Below are 27,100 nucleotides of genomic sequence, written 5' to 3'. Positions count from 1 at the left end.
CCTCTCTGGCTCTCGGGACAGCGGCTCCTCCCTCTCTGGCTCTCGGGACAGCGGCTCCTCCCTCTCTGGCTCTCGGGACAGCGGCTCCTCCCTCTCTGGCTCTCGGGACAGCGGCTCCTCCCTTTCTGGCTCTCGGACGGCAGCAATGGCTCCTCCCCCTCATACTGCGTGGGGCAGATAGCCACCGTGTGTCCATACGCCCCACATAGGCGGGGCACAACTCCGCCACGAGGCTCTTTAAAAAAAACTCCCAGCTGTCATCCCCGACCTCCTCCTGCTGTTGCGGTTTCTGTTGCCACTTTCTGCTGCTCTTTCCCATTTCTTTTTTTTTTATTTATCTTTAAAAAATTGTCCCAAAAGTTCCAAAAAAACCCAAAACAAAACAAAAAGAAACCCTACAGTACTGCTCTGAGCCTCCTGGATGTGCTATATCCCACTTCTAAAACCAAGTGTGACAGGCTGGCGAGTGGATAAAGGCCCAGAAACAGACTGCAGTTCAAAAAAATAATACTTTATAAATAAGCACAAAATAAAAGGGCACAAGGGCCAAAACAAAGGTATTTAAACACAAAAACACAAAGCAAAACTTACAGAAAAGGTTTCCAGGCTGGGCGATGCCTTCACTGGACCAGAAATTCGAAAAACCACAAAACAGCAAACCAAAAAACCAGCAAGCACAACCATCAACTTGGGAAGCTGAGGCCTCCTTTTATGTCAGGTGGCTGGGTGCTGATTGATTGTTAATTACTCTAATCAACCCCAGCCATCTGAACACAATAAACCCAGGCAGGTAGGGGAATTTAACCCCATCCCTGCCAATCTATAAAGGGCAGAGCTCTGCTCTGCCACACCAGTGTTTATTTTTATTTATTTTTTGTTTCATACACATCAACCAATAATCTACTAGTCTAGCTGTAGGACTTACTGTGGTTACATGTACATGTAACTATATATAGATATATATATTATATATATATATATATATAATATATATATATATATATATTTTCTGACAAATTCTGTTTTTTAAAATATAAAACAATAGTTTATTAAGCAGACACAAAATTATATTTACAATAAGATCGAAAAATAAACCTTATCTATTCTTTTAAGCTCAGTATTGTAGAATTCGAAGGGGAGATATTGTGAAATATTGGGTATACCTTCCAGTAAGTATCCTCCGCCATTTGTCAAGATTTAATTTTCGTGCACCGTCTTTTGATACCGATCAATTATTTTTTTCAATTAATCAAAGCCCACAGGTGTGATAAATCGATTAATCATTCATCGATTAAAACCCCCTAATAATAACCAGTACCAACTAGCATATTCAAACTACCTGTTATTTATCAGTTATTCATGGATGATGATTAAACAGAAAGGTTTATTGTTTCATTAGTAAAGGGCAGGTTCAAGATGCTTAGTTGTAGTTTCTTCAATGAAACCTACTATGAAATGTTTGGTTTTGAACTACAATAAAATAGCAATAAATGTGTATTTGTTTTTTACACACCCTTCAAATCATAACTGTTAATGACCGGCAGCACAGAGTAATACAACCTGATCAAAAAGCTTCTTAGTCAGAAACTACCATGTTCTTCCTTTTGAAAAAGAGAATAATGTTAGTCTGGCAAATATTGGAAAAGGTCAAAAAATAGATTTGCTTTTTATTCTGAAAAATATTAATGAAAACAGATTTGCAAAGAAATATTGGCTTAGTTGTCCATATAACTTTTAATAATCAGGTTAGTGTTAGTCACTATAACTGTTGTTAATATATGTATAGTAAAATTAAATAGATGTACAGTAAAGGTTATATAGAATAACCTTTAAGATCTTCCAAACAGGTTCTTTGACCCTGAGGATAAAGATCACGAGTCTGATTTGCAGCTTTGGGTGACCTGATAACAAGTGATATTATATGCTATGTGTTTTAAAGCTTGAGAACTTTGTAGACAAAATCACATCACCTAGACAAGAAAATTACTATTGGTTAAGCCTGTATTATCTTTCAGGCAGGGCCCTTAAGATAAATGTCAGTGTTCATTTAAGCTGTAACTTCCCAGCTGGCTAGGCTCCTTTCACGAAACATCAATACACACACATTAGTTCAATATGAATGGCTATATATCGGCATATCACTAACTAATGAAAATAATAGTAATAATACAAATAATATAGTTCACTTTTATACAAAGGGGCGGGGCTCCCCATCACATCATTTTTAGTAATAATCACTTAATATCCCAACCTTTCTCTTTGTGTTTCATTTATTCAGGTTATGTAAAAAAATAAATAAATAACAATAATATGTGTGGCTTTCACACGTTATCCTCACAAGGGCAAAATATTGAACCCCTAAAACTGATGTTGGCACTTAGTGACATGCTTGTTCAGTTGACTTTTAGAATTGAGCTAATTGATTTACATTACCTGCCCCAGGTCCTAATGAGTGAATGGGGTCGGAAGTGGCCACACTCATCCCATACAGCTCCTCTTGTTCGATAAGACATTCACTCACTCAACAAAGGGGAACAGAGTTGGCAACAAAGGATTTTGTATTGACTTTAACTTCAAACCTCTCCTGGACAAAAACCAATCAACCTTAACATGCTACCAAAGGAATCAACCTCCACAATCTCACTCCTTGAGACTGCAGACCCTATCAGACACATGAACCCTCAGTCCTTTCAGTGACACACACCTTTTATCATTCTGTATGCATTTTCTAGGGGAAATGAAAGAGAGATGACACAGAAGCATTGCTTTTACACAGTGTCCCGGGGAAGGATAAGGGTGACTAAGAAATGCATACTGAAAGTATTGCTTAGTGAAGTGTTAACGATGGCTTTAAAATCTATCTATTGCCTACTTTCAGCATTATTGACTGCAGAGCTATGACATTAAGAATTTTTACTGTTGCTTCCTGGTACCTGATCACTTCCTGGGAAGGGAGACAAAATGAATAAGAAGCAATAAAAGCACATTTGTAACAAGACTTACAGATTTTGTGCTTCCATCTAAAACTTCTTCTTCCACTGGCTCAAGCTTTAGTTCCTGTGGTGGGACACACAGAAGTTTGTAAAATTTTGCAATTAACAGTAGAAATGAATTATCAATCAATCTTAATAGCCCAGGATAGGGCTGTCCAATAAACGGTTTTAGAGCCATATCCTGTATGTCTCATTGAGCTCCACAATGTGTCTCCCTGTATTAAGGCTGGACATGCTAGTGTGTTTGGTTGAAGAAACACAAAGTGCAAAAACAAATGTTGTGTAAGTGATTAAACATGTAACCTGTTTTATTTGAGCACAAAAATACTGAAGCAGTGCATAGTCTAAAGGTCAGACATCTCTTACTTAATCATTATATAGCTTGAGTACCTGTCCTCACTAAAAATGTGTGGAGGGCCACACTAGTAACTACAAAATTGTTGGGAGGCATATAATATAGTTATACTATAATATAGTTTTTCATACTTTACTATAAAAAATATGACAGATTTTACAGTGAGTCTCTCTACCAAGCAGTATTCAAAGGACATAACAGAATACCTACCTTTTTTTCTAACCTGTCAATCAGTTTTTGTAGCCTGTTTATTTGAGAAATCCACTGATCATCCTCCTCATGAAGACCTATGGGAATTCAATCGGTACATCAGAGCACACAAAAGAAAGTTATAAACAAGGTAGACACTATACAGTACACCTTTCAACCTAACAGATATTGGCCAGCTGGCATTCCAAAGTTGTAGTTTTTTTATTTATTTATTTATTTATTTTTACAAATTTAGTCATAGCCAATTATTTTTATTTTCTCCCAATTTGAAAATGGCCAATTATTATTTAGGCTTGGCTCACCGCTACCACCGCTGTGCTGACTCGGGAGCAGCAAAGACGAGCACACGCTGTCCTCCGAAGTGTGTGCCGTCAGCCGACCGCTTCTTTACACACTGCGGATTCACCATGCAGCCGCCCAGGAGCTACACCGTAGGAGGACAATGCAGCTCCCGGGCAGCTAACAGGCAAGCCCGCAGGCACGCGGCCAGACTACAGGGGTCGCTGGTGCGCGGTGAGCTGTGGACACCCTGGCCGACATAGACCCCTCCTCCCCCGGCGACGCTCAGCCAATTGAGTGCCACCTCCTGGGAACTCCCATCCACGGTTGGCTGTGGAATAGTTATAGGGCGCATCCTGCACCCACGAAGAGCGCCTTTACTGGATGCGCCACTTGGGAGCCCCCTCAAAGTTGTAGTTTTAATAGGATTAATTTAGAAAACACTTTTTAAATTATTTTTTTTATCTGTGTTAGTTATGTTTAATTGAATCTACCCTGTAGTGGGCTCTTTGGCATTTACTGCACTCTTCTATTAACGTGTGTGTCATACTGAATTTTCAATTGCTTCCTAAGCCCCTTTCACACTGGCACTCCAACCCAGGTTCTGGCTATCCGGGTCACAATCCTGTGTAGTGTGAAACCACGTACCTGGGTCATACCCAGGTTGACCCAGGTTGCAGCGACCCACCTCAGGATGTGGGCCGACACACTTTGACCCGGGTTGAGCGAGCAAAGGCCGACGAAATACCAAACAGCCACGCCTGCGTGAAGGTTTCACTTTTGCAAGGAACATTTCTGTTTATTCTCTTTAGCCATATTTTTGTTGATTGAGACAAACCATGAGCCAGATTGCAGCAGGCATTAAGAAACATTTCCCCTAATCAACATTTGGTCCGACGGTTCAATCCAGAGAAGCTTGGATGGAAGTGTCAATAACAAGCTGCTTCCGGGGCATTGATAGGCACATTGTCTTGCGTCTGTCACCCAGGTCAACCCTGCTTTATCAAAAGCAGTGTGAAATCACGTAGCTGACCAGCATGACACCGGGTCGTGACCTGGGTAGTATCCGACATGGGTGGAGCATGTCAGTGTGAAAGGGGCTCTAGTTTGATAATACCATAACATACAGTATGTGTCTTTTTCGGAACTAGGTGAAGCTCTGTAATGTTTACCCAAAGTGTCTGTTACTCGTGATAAACTCTTCACTTATTGTTATTTCCTTGTCTGTTTTATTGTTGAATAGTAGCTTAATTTAGAGTTAATATGGTGCATGGAGACAGCTTAGCACAAGGTTTCTTTATGTTAGCAGTTGACACTGTTCTATAGATTCCAAGTGTGAAGGCTTATCCAATGTATACTTATATTTATACTGTTTGTCCTGTCATGGCAAAGGTCTTTTTACAGGCTCTTTAAGCAACCTGAAGAAATCCTTATATTTCTTGTTTGTTGTTACTTCACTGTAACATGCAGTTATCCACTGAAGGTTGTTTTACTTTAAAATGCGATTTAAAAAAAGAACATGCGCTACTGAAAATGTCCTAAGCTTTTTCCACAATGCCATACTAAAAATAATTTTAAAAACCAGTTTCTAGCCTATAAACAGATGACCAATTTTATAAGTTTCTAGTTCTGTAACATGTTTTCCACAAACTTTAGTGAATCAGTCACAGTGTTTTTTATCGCTTAGACAGGTATGCTGTACCAACAATAGGGAACCTGTATTTACTTTGGAGTGACAGCAATAATTCTGTGCTGCCACAGACAGAACTCCATGGAAAATGTTTGCTTGACACATAATTTGACAAATAGAGATTTGAAAATGAATAGCGGTAGTGCCCTGAAAAATCTCCTCACATTTTACACAAATTGTATAAAGACATCTTAAAGATAAAGATGTGCCAAATAAATAGAAAGATGGTTAACATGAATAGAGATCACGGGCAGCACCCTCTGGATTGACACTATATACATATCTATTACTTCTCTGGATAGACAGATAAAAAGCAGAAAATAAGACTAGCACTACTGTCGAGAAATCCCCTCAAATGATCATAATCGCACTGTACATTTACATCATTATATCAATGTTAGTTTACAAATAGTTGTTGAACCATACAGTTCACTGAACACAATAGGATGACAGTGTGTTATCATAAATGAATCTGACAGAGCAAAAAGGAAAACAATAGAGCTTTTTTTTTTTTTTTTTTTTTTTATCAAACTGGCCTTTATAAACGAATGCCTGTGCTGACAATACCTGAGTTCACAAAGTTGAAATGTGGGCTGTTTGGAGATAAGCTGTTATTCCTTTGAAGCCTTCGATTGGATCGTTTTCCAGACCACTGAATTGACAGCACCTCAGGCTTCACTGGCTCTTTTCTGTAAATAAAACATAGATAAATAGTTAATCTCTTTGGTTGGACAGTTATGGCAGCATAGATGCATTGATTGCACTATTGTGCACAATTCCTAATCTCTCAACACTGTTACAAAGAAAGCTGAATGGATTTCAATAGAAAAAGAATAGATTTCAATAAAAAAGATAGAAAGGATGTGTGACAGAAATGCAATGAATCTTGGCAGTAAATCTCCCTCCCAACCTGTGAGAGCACTAAGTAGTGAGAACAGAGTTCCTTGGACGGGCTGGCCCGACAGTTCTTTCCCAGGGTTCAAGGGAAGTCGGCCAGCTAGGAAGGGGGCGGAACTCCGGTGCATTAACTCATCGACCCGGAAGGGAAACAATGTGGCAGTCGTGGACTGGAGGGACGGCTGCACTCGTTTACCAAGGGTTCATGTGTGACGGCATAAAAGGGGACCCGGAAGGACCTGTGAGATGTACCTGTGATAAAATAGTGTGATTGTTTTTGTTTGTTTTGTTACTAATTATTATTATTTGGTATTAGTAGATGGCTAACACGTTCTGGAGCTGCCGCCAAGGACCAGCACAAAACCTGGAACAAAACTGCACTATTGTCAAAGATAACATTTGTATTACCCACCACGAGCACTGCTGCACGCACCCAGGACTGGTGACCGTGTTAGTAATTGTGGGAAGGAGATGCATTATTATTATTGTTTGGGACTGCAACCCTGTTGTTATTTACCCTGTGCACTACACATTGTTGTGTATTGGCAGGGATTCATTATTTGGTCACCAGACATGGAATTATAAATAAAACAAACATTTTCCAACTGGACTACAAATCTCTGTCTGTTCATTACATACCGCATCACTCCTGCACCTGTATGCTGCAAACCACTTTGAATCAGGATGATATCCAGGTCTTCATTTCTTTTTACTTGCAAATGAATCATGTAGAATTGGAATAGAAATACTGATATGTTATATATTAGGTAGCCTTCAATATAAATGGCATGCTGATTGATCAGGCTGACTAAATATTCCAGGCTACTGTCTCAGGCAGTACTGGAATCCTCTTCCTTTGCTATAAGCAACTAGATCACTTTGTATGGAAGGCAGGTCTTCTTTTGGACAAGATTTAGCTAATATGAAATTAACAACCAATGACATAGATGAAAGAATTGGTTGGTAATTGGATGGAGGGGATCCGTCTTAATTACCCTTTGTGATCAAAATGAAATGCATAAAGAGAACAACTATAAATCCAAAAGTATTGCTTCTGGCGAAAGAATGATTTGGAACAGAGGGGTTAAATGCAAGACTCTGGTAAACTATGGATGTGACAAATGCAGGAGTGGGTTGTCAGTGACAGGGCCAAAATCCTGCCCAGCTTTTAGTCATATGGTTAGACATTGAAAATGCTATTTCAATGTGACGGTCCTGAGGCAATGCCAATCTCACATTTGAATGCTGACCCAGATAACATGAGATGAGTCGAATGTGCTGGGTGTGAACCTGCTCATACAGTAAAATGGGCTCATTTGGGAAGACTAGAGTGTAAAGAGGGAATCCCTGCTAGATGTGTCCAGATATCTTGCAGGTATGAAGTGAAGGCTGTTGTCACCCATACCTGCAATGTGAAGATATGGTTGGGTCACCCAGTAATGATAATTACTCATAAACTACTCAGAGCTGAACTGGAAAGGAAATTGGAAACCTGCTGGAATCGGGCTGATGCGTTGGACATGAATTGGAGGATTTAAGTGAATCAATGAAATATACTACTTATAAATATATACTCTTTCAGTAGTTTGTAGTAATGTAGTAGAATTCTGTATTCCTGTTTAGATCTCCTCTGTAACCAGCAGAAAATACTATTAATAGAATTGTATGCAGAAGGTTCATTACTTAAAACTAAGGCTAGCAGGCTGACAATTCCAAACCTTTATTATTAGGTGGAAGGATCTCTCCAAGTAGCCTCTCTAACATTTCGATTCATTGAAGCAAAGGATAGTAAACTCTAATGATACCATCCGGTGTCAAGTATACATTAGGTTTGCTAAAGCGAATGTAATAAATTCGGTAACCTTGTCTTTCCTTGCTTTGAGAAGAGCAGTATCAGGTATGGGCTGAAGAAGATAATCAATCTTGGCAATTGAAGCTAGACTTACTGGTCAGCAGTTTAAAATCCAAGGTTTTCTTACGATGATTGATCTTTTAACTAATAAGAAGTGCCTCTTGGTACAGAAAGGGGAGTCATAAACATTAAACTGTCTATGGCCCCTTATATTATAGAAATTAATGAAGGCTTGGTAAAAACAGTAAAGGGGATCAATAGTGTGTGACTGTGTTTAGATCTAGTAAGAATGTAATACCTTTGGGAGAATGTTTACAGTAGAGTCTCCTTTAATAACAAGTAACCCTGGCAGGAAAGCAGGTGGTCTGAAATTTGCCTGAACATGATTTTTGTAGAAACAAGGAGAGAGGTCACATTTAGTTTAAGCATTGAATAACTAATATAAGACAGTTGTATTTGACCATGTTTTTGATAGCCTGGATCTAAGTGAAAATAATTGGATCTCTAATTACACACTTAGAAGTCTACTATGAACCTTCTGACAGCATTTATCCAATATTACTTTGTTAATTGTTAGACCACATCTACATGAAATAAAACCAACCTACTGAGAAAAATGTTGTGGTCTTAAGAGGCAAATATATTTTAACCCAGCTTGGAATAGTTAAACCAAGCACATGCTGTATATTAAAATGCATATCTCTCTATATATAACTGTATTCCATATACACTTGTATTCTGCATTAAGGAACTTCTTGGTACCAAAAAGAATAACATCAGTTCAAAAGTTCAGTTCACATATTTTGGAAATGCAGTGGAGGTGGACTATAGGATTATGGCTACTAATCTCATAGGAGTTACCGGGTGTTTTTGAGAATATTATTCACTTGAAAGACAGGAGCTGTCAAGGCAAAGACATGTTTTATGATTTACTAAAGGCTTCTGACGTGTGAAGCAGAGAGAAAGTTCTATAAAAATCAAGGCAAGATCTCAGACAATTATCACTTGACTTGTTAACTACAAGTTGTGTGGTCCATCCTCTGAAGATCTTTGATCAAGCCGATTGCTGTTTGGGTCGTATTTAAAAGTCTCTGCCTTTGAAGACAGTTCCTGTCTTTAAATTATATTCTACTGTGACAGGCTGGCGAGTGGATAGAGGCCCAGAGACAGACTGCCGTTCAAAAAAAAAAATACTTTAATTATAAATATAAACACAAAATAAGTGCACAAGGGTAAAAACAAAGACATTTAAACACAAATAACAAAACACTAAGCAAAACTTACAAAAATAAAGGTTTCCAGGCTTGGCGATGCCTTCACTGGATCAAAAAACCCCAAACCCCAAACCCCAAACCCCCAAACCCAAACCCAAACCCAAACCCAAACCCAAACCCAAACCCAAACCCAAACCCAAACCCAAACATCAGCTTGCTTCCTCAGCTCCCTCCTGTCCTTAATGGGAAGCTGAGGCCTCCTTTTATGTCAGGTGGCTGGGTGCTGATTGATCGTTAATTATGCTAATCAACCCCAGCCACCTGAACACAATAAACCCAGGCAGGTAGGGGAATTTAACCCCATCCCTGCCAATTTATAAAGGGCAGAGCTCTGCTCTGCCACATCTACATTTCCATATATATTTTGGAAGGTAAGAACTAATTGGAATTTGTATCTCCTTTATATTGATGCATTGCTATAAGATATAATAGGATTTATAGTTCATCTTTAGAGAGTAGTATATTGAATGCTTTAGGATTTAGCGGTGGGTGCTTTTAGCATTTGCATGTATAACCTAAGGGCAAATGCATAATCATAAATATATTGAAGTTTAAATGCTATTATACCTGTGAAGGCACTGGAATGCCCAGTTTGCCTGTTAGCTACAATCCGAAGTGGTCTGTGAATTACTGGATAGCCTATATTAAGCAGTTAATAAACCAAAGGAGTACTAATACTACTCTGATTCGTTACAAACTTCTAATTGAATGTCTGTGAGGTTTTCTTGATTATTTCAAAGCTGTCCGGATCTATATTGCAAGCCTAGTGCATGAAAAATCCACTACAAGAGTCCAAAACATCTCCCCTGAGTTTAAGAGTGTGCATATATATATATATATATATATATATATATATATATATATATATATATACATATATATATATATATATATATATATATATATATTTCTTCAAGTACACAGAATCTGACACAACACATACCATGAATATTGCATTCCCTTCAGATTTGTAGCCATTCATAATATATTTGTGTTGCCTTCACATGTTCTGTCTTCTAAAAGTGAACTGTTTATCTAATAAGAAGATACATCTTTATGCCAAGACACTGACAAAGTCAAAGGAAAACCCCACAATTACCAGATGTGCAGGCAAAGTTTTGGCAAACACTATACTTAGTTAGCCCAACCAAGTCAGTTACCATGCGCTAGATTGCAATACCTTCATGATATTTTGCTATGGAATTCCCAAACCAATCACAGTTGTATACGAGGTTCTCAGTGTATACAATAGGTAAACTACTTCTCAATATTGTTGATTCATTACAAGTAAATATTGTAATGAGAGTTGGTATTAATAGACATCAAAATATTTCTATTAACACATATGAGGCAGGAGTTTACATGTTTTCAATGAGATAAAACATGATGACAAAGAAACCATATACTCCCCTGTTGAGCTGCCAAAACTAGGCTTATCACATGACATCAGTATACTCTAGCCACTGAACTACATTCAGGTTTCATAAGACCTGCTATGTAAGGAAGATAAAGGCTATCAAAAAGTCACAGGTATTATGAACAGTTCCAGCACAATTTAAAATATATATATCTGTATGAAAGTATATCTAACAACATATGCCTAAACAGGAGACAAGTACATATTTCTTAGCCTATAGTCAATGTGAATCTTCCTCTGTGCTCTTGAGAGTTTTCTGTTATGCTATATTTAATTGGAACCCTGCATCTTTCGCAGCTGCTGTTTCCAATTAATTTCTGTGAAATGTATGATTTGATGAAAATGGGAAGATAGTAAGGTGCTAACTGCAGTATTCATCTGCAAATGCGAAAGCAGGTCTTTCAAGTGAGAGACAGAATAAGATAACCATGGAATTTAAATGAACAGCTGGTAATATGTTCAGATTCTCTCATCCTTCACACACCCCAAGTGAATGTTAACATTGAACAAAGCTATTCTCCACTGAACTTGCAATGAACATGGCAAATTAAAGCTTGCTAACAGTGCTTTATTTAGAAATCAGAACTTTTCACCTTTAATAAGAATTCTGTAATGCCCTGTAAACTGCATGTTTTGCACAACTCCCTATGCCAGATTGTTTGGTTACAGGATTACAAAACTGTTTGTATCAAGCTACTTTACTCACAAAGACCCTCAATATTAATTTTCAAAACTGCCTTATTCTGTTAATATGTACTGGCAATGTATTGACTAAACTCTTTCAACCAGATTCAGAACTCTGACTTTTTCAGCCACAGCAGCTTCTCCATTGAGCAACCTACTTTGTGAACACAAAGAATAAAATCATTTCAAAGCCTGTAATTTTTAATAGTGTCTTTCAGCAAGTTTATTATCAGACAAGTGTATTAACAGGAGGCTTCCAGTTGATTCAGAAGTACTGAAACCTGACTTCTAGGAGTCTTAATAGTATATATTTTAGATGTTATACAGTTGTATATTTTTTCCTTTACATTTAACCACTGTCAAAAGTATGTACGTCATATGTGTTAAATAAAAGACTGCACACTGTAAAACATGTAGGTAAAGTGTTCTGGGGGTAATAAAGGCAGAATATATCAATAAAAAAAGTTTTAGCCTTTGTGTTTACCCAGTAGTAGTACATTTACAATGTAATCCAATTTATTTCATATTCAGTATTTCTTTTTAGTCTATTCCACCATTCCATCATTTCAGAAAAATTTGGAATGAGGAAAACAGGCAGTAATTTTAACGAGATAGTGTGATGCGCTTTGTCAACATTGTTCTTATTGTTAAAATAAATTATGCAAAATGTGCAATAGAAATATTTTTAAATCACTGCACTGGTTTATAACAAACTTGAAAATCAAATGTAGAACTATGTAGCAAAGTTTTAAATAACATCTTTACACAGATAATCCTGAATAAACTAAAGTAAAACGGGGTGGCGTCTCGCTTTCATCTTGGCAAATTTATCAACGCCAGCCTGTAATTGTAAGTCTAATGTCTTTGCTTGTTGGGTTAGCATGCAATATCCAAAAGATCACTCAATCTCGCATTCCCAGTAGCTGTATGCAGGTTTTTTTTTTTTTTTTTACCCTTTTCATGCACGAAAAGAACCTTTCATTTGCCAAACTAATACCAACATTTGCATACGGTGAAAATCTGTTAGAAAAAGAAATCCATTGATTTCCACGTGTAACATTGCTTAATCATTTCTTTCCATATAAGTGCATATTTAAGAACTGTAACATTTTAAAAGAGTAATTATAAACTACATTTCAACTATAGTATATCTAATACTGTACCACCTTAATTTAAATATCATTTTCCGCCGATCCACTGTGAAAAAGACTTTATAGAGCAGCTATACATTTATACGCAGCGCACTGCACTCACTCGTGCATGCCTAAACAATTTCCATTTAGAAAGCACAGAAGTATCCATTTAAATCTGGTACATTATGTGCCCCTGTTTGACAGCAGAAAAGCACATCACATGCAATTGATTGCACCTGTACCAAAATTTCACAGCATATTGCTTTCAATGTAACAGCATACCAATTTTTAACATTACACGGGTCAAGTTTTGGTACATGTACCACATTGTGAAGATGTACCACTTTATGACACTACAACGGTACCAAACCCGAAAACAGACAGCACAGCCCTACACATGAGCCTAAATCTAATTTAAAAATATATGGTACTTTTTCTTAGAGCATGTATAAATAATTGTACCTAGGCATCAGCAATATTGTCTCACTGTTTCATTTCTTCCATTTTCCACCTGCTGTGGCAAACATATCAGACATTTCCCTTTGACTCATCCTGATATCAATAATATTATATTATAGAAACAACAAAATACAATTTCAGTCTGTGTTGTCGATAGAAGCTCTGGACAATGATGAACTATCAATCAAAATTAATGAATGCAGCCGACGCCTTGAGACTGAGCGCGTGAGCAATTACATCACCATGGCAACTGTGGCCGACTTCATTCCAGATCCGGTTTAGATTAGAAAGGAATGATGTTTGAAAAACATATTTTATTTGTTTGTGAACTAAACTTCGGCCATCTTATATGTGATTATATTAATGTCTGGGGGGGTTGGGGTCAAATGTGTATGACAATGCCATACACATCGTCTGGTTGGGGCTAACCAAGGCCCTTGGTTGCAGGGAATTATAAATCTGATTGGTTATAAAGTTTATACAGCACTAAAGTTTATACTAAAGTTTAAAGGTTTAGAACATTAGATGGAATTTAACAGCCTTAGTGACTTCTAAAATAAGTTTGTATGAAATTTAGACGTGTGAATTGCAGCTGTCATGTTTTATCTTTTCAACTATTCTTTTTTTAGGTACTCTATTGTTCGAAGTGCATTAAATCCATTTCCATTCATCGTTGAAGAAACAGCTAACATGCAATAAAACAATCAGTGGTAAAATTCTTGCACTGACAGATAAAATTATGCAGCTGTCAGCTATAAAAGAAAACCAAGCACTATGAAGAATATTTGACCTGTTGATTTCTTTATATGAGGATGTTCCAGAATGCTCTATTACCATTACGCTGATGTAAACGTATTAATCCACTTAAAACACACAGCCAGCTGTACACGGAAAAATCTTCCCTGGTTGGAATACTGGTAATTGAAAACCCTCATTCTGCTAATTCTGCAATTGAAAAATATTAGTTTTTCTGTTTTTTAAACACAAATGTACATTGATTGATTCTCATGTGAATTCTAAACAACTTCTCAATCTTGCTAAACAAAGCCCCAGCTTTGCTTAACGTACCCACTTCTAATAATATTATGTTACTTTTGACAACAACAATGTTATATACTAGATCCTGTAGATTTTCACAAGTGTAAGTCAAACTCAATAGCCACTGCCCAATCTATAGTTTTAGTTTGATGTCACTTCAATAGAGTTTCAGTATGTGCTCCATCCATTGTATGTAACCTTCACTGCAGTAGAATCTTATTTTAATTATAAGGTCTCCTTTGTGTTGGTTTCATTCCTCCTGCCAATTTAATAAAAGAGAATTCCCTGCTCAGTAAATTTGTATTTGATCTAAGAATGTCAAATTTCGAATTAAAAGGGTGTGAATGGGGGTTATGAAATGAATAAATAATGGTTAGCAGCTAAACATTGTAAACGCTGCAACATATTTCTCTTCCTGATACTCACTCATCCTTATAAGTAATTATTTACTGTATTCTTTATCTTAATCTTATTCAAATTTGATCTTATTTGCCACTGATTTTACTGTACTGTATAACTGCTCTCATCTGTACTGTGATATTCTATAATGTGATACCCTTGTACTGTGATATTTATAAAGTGATATTTTGTAACAACTGTAAGTCGTCCTGATAAGGGTGTCTGATAATAAATAAATAAATAATATAATAATGAGGCTTAGGAACCCTATAATATGAAAAATAGTGAATTCAAATTGAAATGCATGAATGAAATAGTTGTCAGTCCAGAACCATTACTTCCTGTAGGAAACTCTCTCTGAAAAGGGGGGGGGGGGGGGGGGGGGGGGGGGGGGGGGGGGGCACACCCAGACTAATGTGTGGCTATCGTGTAGAACTGGCTTGCCACAAGCAAAACCAAAATCATGTCCTGTATGTTCCCATATGCTAATATATTGTATAATAATATTATACAATACATTAAAGGATACAACCAGAAAAGGATGTCCAATCCTGCTGGGAGCACCCCAATATGGATGCACAACTGGACACTGTGTTCAAAGACCATTGGAAGAAAAATAACTGTTAAGGGCAATAATATTATTGTAAAACTCTGTATTGGTTTTGAAAATGTAAAAAAAAAAGCTACAAGCAGAAATATTAGTGCAGAAATCTGCATTAGCCTAAATGAAAGACTCAGTGAACAATGAAACGCTGACGTCATTTAATAACCTTGATATAGCTAAGTTTCTTATCAGCAGTTACAAGGAGGGCCTTTCACTTTTATTCTTATCTTGTGGTAGTACTAGGATTTTCATGGAAAAAGAAACATGTGAGGAAACAACCAAGGCAAAACTCACTGACATACCAGGTGTTCTAACTGAAGGGCCCCTCGCTTTTATAATTTTTTATCCTAACAAATGAGAGGAGCTCCATGCTACAGCAACATATATTATTAGTTTTAGTTAAAGCCTCATCTCACCCAACACATGTAGAATGTGACCCTCTCCAGATTGATTCATTTATTGCTAATCCGGAGATGGTCACATGTATAAAAACCTGCCGGTCTGGCTGAACAGGGTGGGGGTTTGAGAGGAGGAACGAGAGTAAGAGAGAGCAAGTTAAAACAAAAAGTAAAAAGAACAAGATTGCAGGATCAGTGAAGGCGACTGCCCAGCCTGACCTAGGTCTTGTTTTGTTTTATGTGTTCGTGATTTGTTTTGTTTTTTTTGTTTTTTTTTATTTTTTATTATTGTTTGAAAAAAAACACACACCAGCAGTTTTAGTACCTGCCTCTGTGTCAGCTTCCTGGTCTGGGGACATCACCACTCAGCCATCCTGCCACATTGAATCTGTGTGATTATTCTTGATTAACTGTTGTCTGGGTGTGTGAACAAATGTAAGCCAGTACATGAACAACAGACTATAGGATTTTATGCAATCGAGTTATCCTGTTTGTCTCCCCTTATTCTACAAAATAATTAAAAATGTATAACTTTTTCCATTGATGAAAACAGGGGTTATCGACATAAGATTTATTCTATATATATATATATATATATATATATATATATATATATATATATATATATATATATATATATATATATAGTTTTATAGTAAAACTCTCCTGTTCACATAACCTCCCCATCTATAAACCTTAACTGAAAATAGAGAAAAGGCAGAGGTACATGGCTGATTGCCATGTCACTGCTTTCAATGAAATCTGAATTCCAAGTGGAGCCTTGTGCATGATTTTCAAGCAGTTCATCTCAGCCATACACATACTGAGAATAAAGTACACTAGAAACTTAATATGGTGATGTCACAAATGGGGTTTATTTCTGTTGTGTAGAAACTGGAGCTCTGGCTGAAAGATTATCATTAATTCCCAATATTTCCATCCAAATCTGTACCAGAACAATCCACACATGTGATGGTGTTACTGTGATTTCATTGGATTGTTTTAGAAAAGAAGGTGCATGTGTCCCTTCAAAGCATTCTTTTAGCTTGCCTATGCCCCCCATGGTAATATAAATATTTTATAAAGGTTAATGGTACTGTAATAGGCTATCCGATAATGATATTACCAACATTAATTAACTCAGAGGAAGAGATTGCTTAACATTTCCTAGCATATAGTCGTGTTATGCTAGGTCAATGACCACACACAGAGTTTTACATGCTGGTCATGATCCTTGATTAATATGTATCTGGCAGCAAACTCAGTGGGGTCGATTTTTTAACCATTTGCAGGGTCTCAAATTTGCAATTTAAAATGAAGGTTCTGCAAAAAACTTGGCCCGATACCTTGAGTGAAAACTGGCATCACCAGCACAATAAGTAAATGACGGGAAATTATATCAAAACAAAATAAGTAATCTGCAATATGTTAGCCTGCCCTCATTACCTTGTTAGTCAAACTTGAATTGTGCTTAATAAGTATGCAAGTATACAGTATCTGACAAACTACTGCCTAAACTGCAACTATAGAGTTTAAGCAGTACATATGACTTGAACGTGTTCATTAAATGAGTAAACTCACACACATGACGCAGGATGCTTTACAGCACGTTTTATAACTGATGATAGCCCTGGTGAATTCTTTAATTTTAAATACAAGGTCATTATAAAGAAAGTGATGATTTTTTTTTTTATTATTATTATTATTATTGGACATCCCCAGAACCAAAAAATTGAACACAGACATGATGATGACTATGGGGTTTTGTTGGAGATAGTCGATGCTGGTGTCAAGCATGAAGAAGGTGTACTGCAGGATTAAAACTGATTTTCATTGTGACTTCCTTCAGTTTAAACAGCTGATCAATAACAAACAGAGGCTCAGTGACTCTGACAGACGCTCCACGACTAAGTCTCTGTATTCTTGAGCTGCTGCATCGACACCAACTCAAATCAGGTTTTCTTCCAACAGGATAGCATTGTATCCTCCACATGCCATGTGGGCTGTGAAACCACTGTGCAACAGAATTTCAGTGACCTGATCAATCAAGTATGACCCGCAGGTCAGGGTCACCTGCTGACTTCTGATTGAGTCATCTTCCAGTCAGCACTTACCAATACAGTGAAACTCAAGTACAGAAATCTCGATGAGGCTGCTCTAAATCTCTGTTTGACTTGTTATTGGATATATATATATATATATATATATATATATATATATATATATATATATATATATATATATATATATATGTTTATAGATTTTATTTATTCTGCATGAATACCAATAAATAAGTGTACTGTTATTGATAATGAATATATGCTCCTTTGCCATGGTTATTATTGATAATAAAACCAGCTGATGCTGCAGAATAACTTACTAATGTGTAATATGCCTGCATTTAGACATGCTAACTTTCAATAATAAATACTGTGGGGGCTACTATTATATTGTACAAAAACTTACACGAAATAGTGTTGTTTTAGATTAACCACAAATCTTATTTATTAAACTATTATACCTCTGTCGTACACACACCACTCACTGACTTATGGCATCATGCACCCTGGCAAGCAGCACAAAAGCATATCCACTAGAAAGTGTTCGGTATTCGGTTAGGGTTAGGTTTTAAGGCTGGGGTGGCTTAAGGTTAGGGTTGGGGTTGGGTTAGGGACAGGGTGGCTTGATTTCATAGAGTTGCTCTGGAAGTGAAAGGTGGAAGTAAATGGCAAATGCACTGGAATCATCTGATGCCCACAGGACACTTTCTAGGGGATATTCCTTTACACTGCTCCCAGCAACAGCAAGCACGACACAACACTCAACAACATCAGGCAACATGTAACCCAGCCACCACAACAACACTGACCACATTGCAAACACAACAGTCAGAATGAACGGTATGCACAATACCACTAACAGAACACAACAGCTGCATTCTGCCATTTCAAATTTTCTCAGCACAGAAATCCAGCTGTTATGCCCTTAAGGGTCAACATAAACGGTACATATACAAGTGACATTTTGCTAAATATTAAGTTTATGTATTCATGCTACCCATTTTCCTGTAAATATATTTAATAAAATGCAGCTCTTTGTTTAAATGTTTTCACCCCAGCAACGTTTTAGCCCACATAGGTCTGCATCAAAGACCCTTGGAGCATAGAGATATGTCTGTGTTCTGTAATGGGAGTGTGGCTTCTTATGGCTCCTTTGTTGGAAGCAACATAAAGACCCCTCCCCATCCACAGAAATCATTCAAACATTGGAAGAAAAAACAGAAACGTAACTGAAAGAGCCAGAACAACATATAACACTGTGTCTTTCTACTTTTACCAGCCTGCTCTTTTATTTAGTCATTGTAATAAACCAGCTTTGTTTTATTTCATAAAATGATAAATATTGGAACCATTTGTCTTGGAAAGGTTTTTTTTTTATCTCAATACCTTTTGAAAACAGATGCCTTCTGAAAATTGGCTTGAAATGATTGAATGTTTTCACTGTAAAGTGGCTTGCCGACTACCCATAACTACCCAGGACACACTGTCCTGAAGCCCCCTTACCAGTATAATTGTGACACTTGCCTTTCCTGACGAGTTTGTTCTGCTGTGGTCTCCATGGCGCACTCCAATGAGCTCTGCAGAGACTGCAGCTGATTGGCTGTTTCTTTCAGTAGAAAGCGAGTCACAAACTGCTCCAGGTGGGAGGCCTCTTGGTAGTCCTATGAGTAAAAACAACAAAAAAGTGTAACATTAGTGGAGAAGAAACTTAAAGGGCACATAAGGACCTTTTTATTTTGGATTGAATTTCCACTGTTAGGCAGATGACACACAACTCTATATATAATTAACCCCTAGTTCCACAAAGGCTCAAGTCTCATCAGTGGATAAATCATCATTACCATCTACGTAATATTGCCAAAATCCATTCTCACCTTTCACAAAAAGACAGAGATTCTGACTCATGCCTTTGTAACATCTTGAATTGATTATCGCAATGCACTGTGGTATGGGTTATCTTGAATTAATTATTGCAATGCACTGTTGTATGGGTTATCTTGAATTGATTATCGCAATGCACTGTTGTATAGGTTATCTTGAATGGATTATCGCAATGCACTGTTGTATGGGTTATCTTGAATTGATTATTGCAATGCACTGTTGTCTGAGTTATCTTAAATTGATTATTGCTTGTAATTAGCTGCTTCTTAATTTTATTTGAATTAATTTATCTTATAATGGATGTTTCTAATGTATTTATATATTGCAATGGCTTTTGTATGGACTCTCTTTAAATAGATTGCATTGTTTCTAATGTATCTTTTTAATGCATTTTATAAAGTGTCTTATGTAAATTTATTAACGATTGCAGATGTATTTTAGTGCTTTGAGATGTTTTACAGGAAAGGCGCTACACACAATTAGAACTGATTGATTGACTGATTATTTCTGGACCTAAATTTACCATAGCAATTACTGTGTCAGGGTTGCAAAAGCAAAAATAAACAATATCCTATGAATGCTTAATATACAGTTGCCATTCTGTTCCCTGAACATTACCATTAAGCATTTATCATTTTAATAACATATTAAACACAACAAGATTTGACACATAGCCATGACTAAAGTGGCAAAATCAATTTATGAGAACCATGTGGCATCATTATGCACAGCCATGAGAGAAAAGCCCTGAGTTTATTGTTGCCTGAGACTGATGGCACCCTTGGCACTGGGAAGAAAGGGTGCCTTTCTAGTAGGTAAAGAGTGCCTGTGAGCATTCATTAAAGGCTGATGCAGCCTGACAATGAGCCATACTGCGGAGAGAAGAGTCAGCCTGTCTAATGTCATTATAACCCACCCGTTTATTTTTTGTAATGCAGTAAGGAATATCTAATGAGTGCATTCTTGTTTCTTCCAACTAAATAGTGAAGCTGTTTAGAAGTGACAAAGTGTCAGCTGGATCGTGCAGCTGCAGCCTTTTAATTATCGAATACAGTACCTGGCTGGGGCTCGTCACACCAATGCTGATGCACTGTCTCGTCGCCCCTGCTCGGAGGAGGACTACAGCCACTGTTGCAAGGGCAGAGAGACGGCACTTGAGGCTGCAACACCCTCAAACCCACTCTATGGCAGTTCGATCAGCAAGATGAGCTGCACATCTCCCCTCAGTGCAGCAGTCAGGAGCTAGTGGTAGCTGAACAAAGTGGGGACACAGACAACATGGCGGGTAAGCCAAGTAACTGCTGTTTGCAGAGAGCTGTCTACCATCATCGCAGCAGACTAGAAGTGGCAACAAAATCAGGACCCTGACCTGCAGCTGGTGATACGCTGGCTGGGGAAGCGACAGCAGCCGTTGCAGGAGAAGTTCGCACTGGAGTCAATTGCAATTAAGGGCCTATGGTCACAGCTGTACTACAACTTGCGCGGTGGCAAGTAGTAGTCCCTAATACCTTACAAAACACTGTGTTGCAGGCTCATCATGGCGCAGCAGCAATACAGCACTTTCTACTGGGGGCACTGTCAACAGGACATGGTGGACTACTACTGGCACTGCAGTGAGTGTGTGGCCTGGAAGGGACCCAACGACCGGTCACACGCTCACCTCCAACAGTTCCCAGTCGGCGGACCCATGGAGACCCGTTCAGAGAAAGGAAACCGCTTTGTTTTGTTTGCGCTGGACTACTTCACAAAGTGGCTAGAAGCCTACGCACAGCCCCATCAGGAGACAGAGACGACAGCCAACGCTCTGAAGGAGGGGTTCTTTTGCCGCTTTGGAGTTCCCCAAGAGCTCCACTCCAATCAGGGGCGCAATTTTGAATCCAAGCTATTTGCAGAGATGTGCTTCCGGCTGGGGTCCACAAGACCTGAACCACACCATTCTACCCACAGAGTGACGGGCTTGTGTAGCACTTTAACAGGACTCTTGCAGTACAGTGGAAACATGACATGTGGAAACACGACATGTCATGTCATGATCAAAATAAATCTCCGAGGACCTCAGAAAAACAGTTATGGATACTCATCAGTCTACAAAGGGTTACAAAACCATTTCTAAGGATTTGGGGCTCCATTAATTCTCTCCAAGAACAAACTGGAAAATCATAAAGGAAGTCACAAAGAACCCCAGAGTAACATCCAAGGATCTGCAGGCCACTCTTGCCTTGGCTAATGTGAGTGTTCATGACTCAACTATTAGAAAAAGAACAAACATTGTGTTCAAGGTAGGATAGCCAGGAGGAAACCACTGCTCTCTAAAAAGAACATTGCTGCCTTTGTTTTGTTAAAATACAAATCCCTGACTTGGCTGTACAATACGTGCCTCTAAAAACACCATCTCTCATTGTAAACCGCCTGTCGAAAGTGGAAGGCACAATTGAGCAGCTGCCCCAGTGCACTAAGTCCGTACTGCAATAAAACACATAGGAGGCATTTAAAAGGTCATGTTTTATTTACAACATATAAAATTATGACAATTAAACATGATTGGCCAGATGATCCAAACTCCCCCACCAAGCCACTGGAGAATGATATAATGAAATGTCTGAAGAATCCGCCACCTTTTAATCCACAAAACGGACTACAGTAGATAGTTAGTAAAAACCATAAGGAAAATGTTTTATCTTTAACATAATGGCAAAAATATGTTTTTACACCCCACCCGGTGCATATTATGTATTATTTTTATTTGTATTATTTTGTATTTGTTATTTTAATACCCTGTGAGAATGTGTGACTGATCAGCTACTGATTATATATTTAGCTGACAGTCACGCAGAATTATTATACTCGTACAGACTACAGCCAAGGGGTTAATAAGTTAATGAATAGCCAGCTAATCCCTCGGCCGTAATATAAAAGACCTGCAGCTTTGGAGTCAGACAGAGAGGCGGTAAAACAATAATTAAAAGAAAACAATTGCTCCTCGTGCTGGAACAACCAGCACGATACTTGTTATCAGTATTGTTTGTTTGTTTGTTTGGCCCTCGTGCCTTTTGCTTTGTGTAGTTTTGTTTTGTTTAAACCTTTTATTTGTTTAATAAACGTGCAAGCAAAGCATTCATACTCCAGTCTGCTACTCTTGTGTGGTTTAATTTTCTGGTCTGACGTCATCCACCAGCCATCCTATTCACAAGAAGCTCATAGGCAACGTTGTTATAATGGAGTGCTTATGTGGAAGAATACATTAAAAAAAAAAAACCCAAAATAACTAAAAATACTGAGTTAAAATAAATAACAATAATTGTGCTATAACACTGAACTACAAAAGCAATAAGACCCTTCACATCGGGCATTGGCAGGCATTATGGACTGTTTGATTCAACTCACCCTGTGTAAGGTATTATTGCTCACACACACACACACACACACACACACAGTACTGTGAAAAAGTATTTGCCCCATCTGATTTTCTGCATTTTTGCATCTTTTGACACTGAATGTTATCAGATCTTCAATCAAAATCTAGTGTTAGATAAAAGGGACCCTGAGTGAACAAATAACACAACATTTTGATACTTATTTCATTTATTTATTAAAGAAAGTTATGCAACACTCAGTGCCCCGGTGTGCCCCTTAGGCTCAATAACTAGTCACGCCACCTTTAGCAGCAATAACTGCAACCAAACGCTTCCTGTAGTTATTGATCAGTCTCTCACAGAGCCGTGGAGGAATTACGGCCCATTCCTTCATGCAGAACTGCTTCAATTCAGTGACATTTGTGGGTTTTCGAGCATAAACTGCTCATTTCAGGTCCTGCCACAGCATCTCAATTGGGTTTAGGTCTAGACTTTGACTAGGCCATGTCAAAACTGTACATTTCTTGTTCTTCAACCATTGTGTGTTTCGGATCATTGTCTTGCTGCATGACCCAGCTGCACTTCAGCTCACGGACGGATGGCCTGACATTCTCCTATAGAATTCTCTGACAAAGAGCAGAATTCATGGTTCCTTCAATGATGGTAAGTCGTCCAGGTCCTGATGCAGCAAAGCATCCCCAAATCATGACACTACCACCACCATGCTTGACCGTTGGTATGTTTCTTACTGTGGAATGCATTGTTTGGTTTGCCAGCCGATCTTGTGTTGTTCCACACTCTCCCATCTCATCCATTCTCCCTGATTGGCCTGAGAAACTGCCTTTACAAACCTGATCCTCTCCTCCTGCTTTTGCACCTCATTGACTACCAGCTTCCTCCATTGAGCCGGGGTTGTCTTGTGCCATGTAGGAGGAGCTGAACTGAGACCAAAACCTCCTTTTCCATGCTGAACTTGCCCCATAATATCACTGATTCGAAGGGCAGCCTTAGCATCTTCCACAGCTTTCTTTGCTGTCCACTTTCTTCCAGTTTTCAACACGGGTGCTGCCTCCCTTATGCATTTGTCATGTGAATCTACTAAAGTCATTTCCAGTCGGACTTTGGCACTTAAACTCCTCGGTTAGAGCAGAGATTGGTAGCTGCAGTATTCCTTTACCATAAAGTCCTAACTTCTCCCACACAAACTGTGTCCTTTAGATCCCCTTCGTACCATCTCCACTGGTTACTTTTCACTGGCTTCTCGGACACTGTTGGTATTGCCTCACCATTAATGTAGAACCTTTTATTTACTACTTTACCTTTAATTATAGAGATGCTCCTTGATTTAGTGGGCTTGAATTGCATTCGTGCTCATTCAATGTTATTGGTTAATTTGCCCAATAACAAGTGCAGGCTTGTTATTGGGCAAATTAGTGCAGGCTACTGTTGTAGTCATTGTTGACATGTCATCCATGTATGCTCGAATTGGTGGTAGTCACATTCCAGAAGTCAAGCGCTCTCCCCCCACTACCCGTTTTGATGCCCTTATAATTATTTCCATTGCCATGGTAAAAGCCAGTGGATAAATGGTACATCCTGCCATTATTCCAACTTCTAGGCATTGCCATGTATAAATAGGGGGCTCACGGGTGTTAGAACTGTTAGTGTCGGAGTTAATTTTGGTGTTGGTGGAAGTTCGTGCTGCCATGTCCATGTCCTGTTTGTTTACGTTCGTGAGTGTTTTAGGCAGACCTTTTGTTTTGGTCCTTGTGCTGTTTTGTTTGTTAATGTGTTTTGTTTTGTTTAGTGTTTGTTTAATGTGTTTGTAACTAAAGTGCGCATTTCACACAACTTCTATGTCTGAGTCTCCCTTCCTGGTCTAAACACCATTGCCAGTAAAGCTGTCCTGTCACAATTGCCAATTTTTCCTCATTCAGACCCCTTACTTACTAAATACCCTGTTATCAATTAATAGATAATAGTCTCCTCTTTAAAAATAAACAAAACATTGTAATGAGCAAGACTGCTCACAAGTAGAATGGCACCCGAAAATGTTCTCCCTTTTTTAAGTTTGTTGCCAGGTACCTTCACTCATATTACTTGCCCACAAAATATCTTGGTATCCCTGAATGGATAATTGTCTCCTCTTTAAAAAATTGCTAAGGATGCTATGGGTGATGCTTAGAGCAGTTGTAATTTGTATTTTCTCTTGTATGGTTTTGTAAGGATTTCCTGAATAATTGGTTTGTAACTTAAAGTAATGATAATGGCTTCACTATTTTAGCAAACAGTAAACACTGGATCCACTAATTACATTGTAAAAGTTCCCTAGAAGCAGCGTGGGCCCACAGCAATTAACAAAGCGCCATAGACACAAACATTAGTAGATATAATGCAATAACTCAAGAACACTTATCTCCTGAAACATGAGTGTTGGGAGTTATCCTAGGTAATTGCTTGTGATGATTCGATACCAAAAGTTGCCTGATGTGAAATGCAAGCCTATCATTTAGTTGTATCCATGCCAAACCACTTTTAACAAAACAGAACTTGTTTTCGCTCTTACATTGTCTGGCTCAGTTATCTACGCTAGTTAAAATAGATTTTTTTAGGTGGGCACTATTGCCTTTTTTACCATTACCATTTACTTATTTTAGTTATTACTGAAATGTTTCTCTTGCTTTTCTACACAGTATTGCATTTATATGTTTTTAATATATTAATCTGGAGTGCTTTAAAATGACTTTTGTGGCAAGGTCAAAAAATAAAGTGGAGACGGAAGGCCAGGTTTAGTAAAAGTACAAAAATAGCTTATTTTCGAGAGCTAAAAGTTTTGGAACAGTATATGCAGTTGAATAACCACAGATTTGTGTACACTGTATTTGAGCATGCTAAATCATCATAGAATTTCAATTCCATATTGTAGCGGCCCGGGCACCATTGTGTATCTATTGGACTTGTCTGTCTTCTCCTGTGTACATGTTGTGTGTATTGTAAGGGTGCTACCACACCACTTCAAATAGGGAGAGGAGCAAGGGATTGATCCGGTTGGTCAGTCCGTGTAGAGTGGGGAGGAGCAAAGAGGAGAGGGACAAGTACCACCTGCATGGGAGAGTGTGAGTCGGAAAGAGTGGAAGGTTCGAATGCTGACGGAACCGAGCAGTCAGCAAACAGCGAGTGCCAGTAGGCCTGTGAGAGACGGAGAGAGATTGAAGCCGGGAAATGAAGTATAGCAAGAGCCTGGGAGATATAAAAATCAAACTCATGTGGATCATGCACTTTGTTGTCTGTCTTCTGTTTCACAATCATATCACCACTACACCTGCACACTGCAAACCACTTTGCCATAAATACATAAAGGTATAGTACAAAATAACCATTATATGATGTTAGCTTTTAGTAAACTGTATGCTTAGTATACTGTAGCTTGTAAATATGTTGTTGGTGATTGAATCTTTTAAAGAGGGGTATTACTACTGCCTTCTTGTGGGCCACAAATTTGCTGCTATTTACTTTAAATAACCAATATTGTTAAAAACGTTGGGGTTGCATTGACTAATGTGTCCATCAAGACAGTCTTTTGGGCGTTCCTGTAATCTGTAATGGCAACAATTACAGAAAACCATCACAGGGAAGCAGAACAACGATCACAAGTGGTTCATGATGCAGTTAATGGTGACAGTGGCTCAAATCTCACAAATATTAAAAACTGGACACAATCCATCAGTCAATGAATCAATACTTTATTTATATAGCGCCTTTCATACAAAAAGTATATCAAAGCTATGTACAGCTATGACGGCTAAAAAGGCTAAAATAAAGCACAAAATGGAAATCCAAATATAATGCATTTGTATAGTGATTAAAGTAAGTTTTCAATTTTGACTTAAAATAATCAACTGGTGTGGCACTTCTGATATGAGGTGGCAGTGCATTCCACAATCTGGGAGCACAGTGACAAAAAGCTCCCTCTCCCTTTTTGCTGATCTTAAACCATGAGCAGGTATATGACCAGAGCCTCCTTTATATAATCTGGTGTCATATCTGTAAGTGCTTTATAAGTCAGAAATAATTTATAACGATCCGCTCACTGCTATTCGACAAGTCTCCAGTTACTTGGCCAG

At 38.2% G+C, this 27,100-nt stretch overlaps 1 protein-coding gene across 1 annotated transcript in view; it reads right to left on the bottom strand.

Moving 5' to 3' along the window:
• The window catches only part of LOC121309140 (N-terminal EF-hand calcium-binding protein 1-like), a 90,766-nt gene that overhangs the window by 15,590 nt on the left and 48,076 nt on the right, over positions 1-27,100 (bottom strand). Inside the window, exons 7-10 of the mRNA XM_041242040.1 lie at positions 19,267-19,403; positions 6,095-6,216; positions 3,559-3,635; positions 3,004-3,057 (exon numbers count right to left, since the gene is read on the bottom strand). Coding sequence (XP_041097974.1) covers positions 3,004-3,057; positions 3,559-3,635; positions 6,095-6,216; positions 19,267-19,403 — 390 coding nt within the window. The remainder of the gene's footprint in view (positions 1-3,003; positions 3,058-3,558; positions 3,636-6,094; positions 6,217-19,266; positions 19,404-27,100) is intronic.

The sequence above is a fragment of the Polyodon spathula genome, chromosome 3, assembly GCF_017654505.1.
Source record: "Polyodon spathula isolate WHYD16114869_AA chromosome 3, ASM1765450v1, whole genome shotgun sequence".
In the NCBI taxonomy this organism is placed as follows: domain Eukaryota; kingdom Metazoa; phylum Chordata; class Actinopteri; order Acipenseriformes; family Polyodontidae; genus Polyodon; species Polyodon spathula.
The sequence above is the reverse complement of the archived record's forward strand: the minus strand, read 5'-3'. Positions and strand labels throughout refer to the sequence as shown.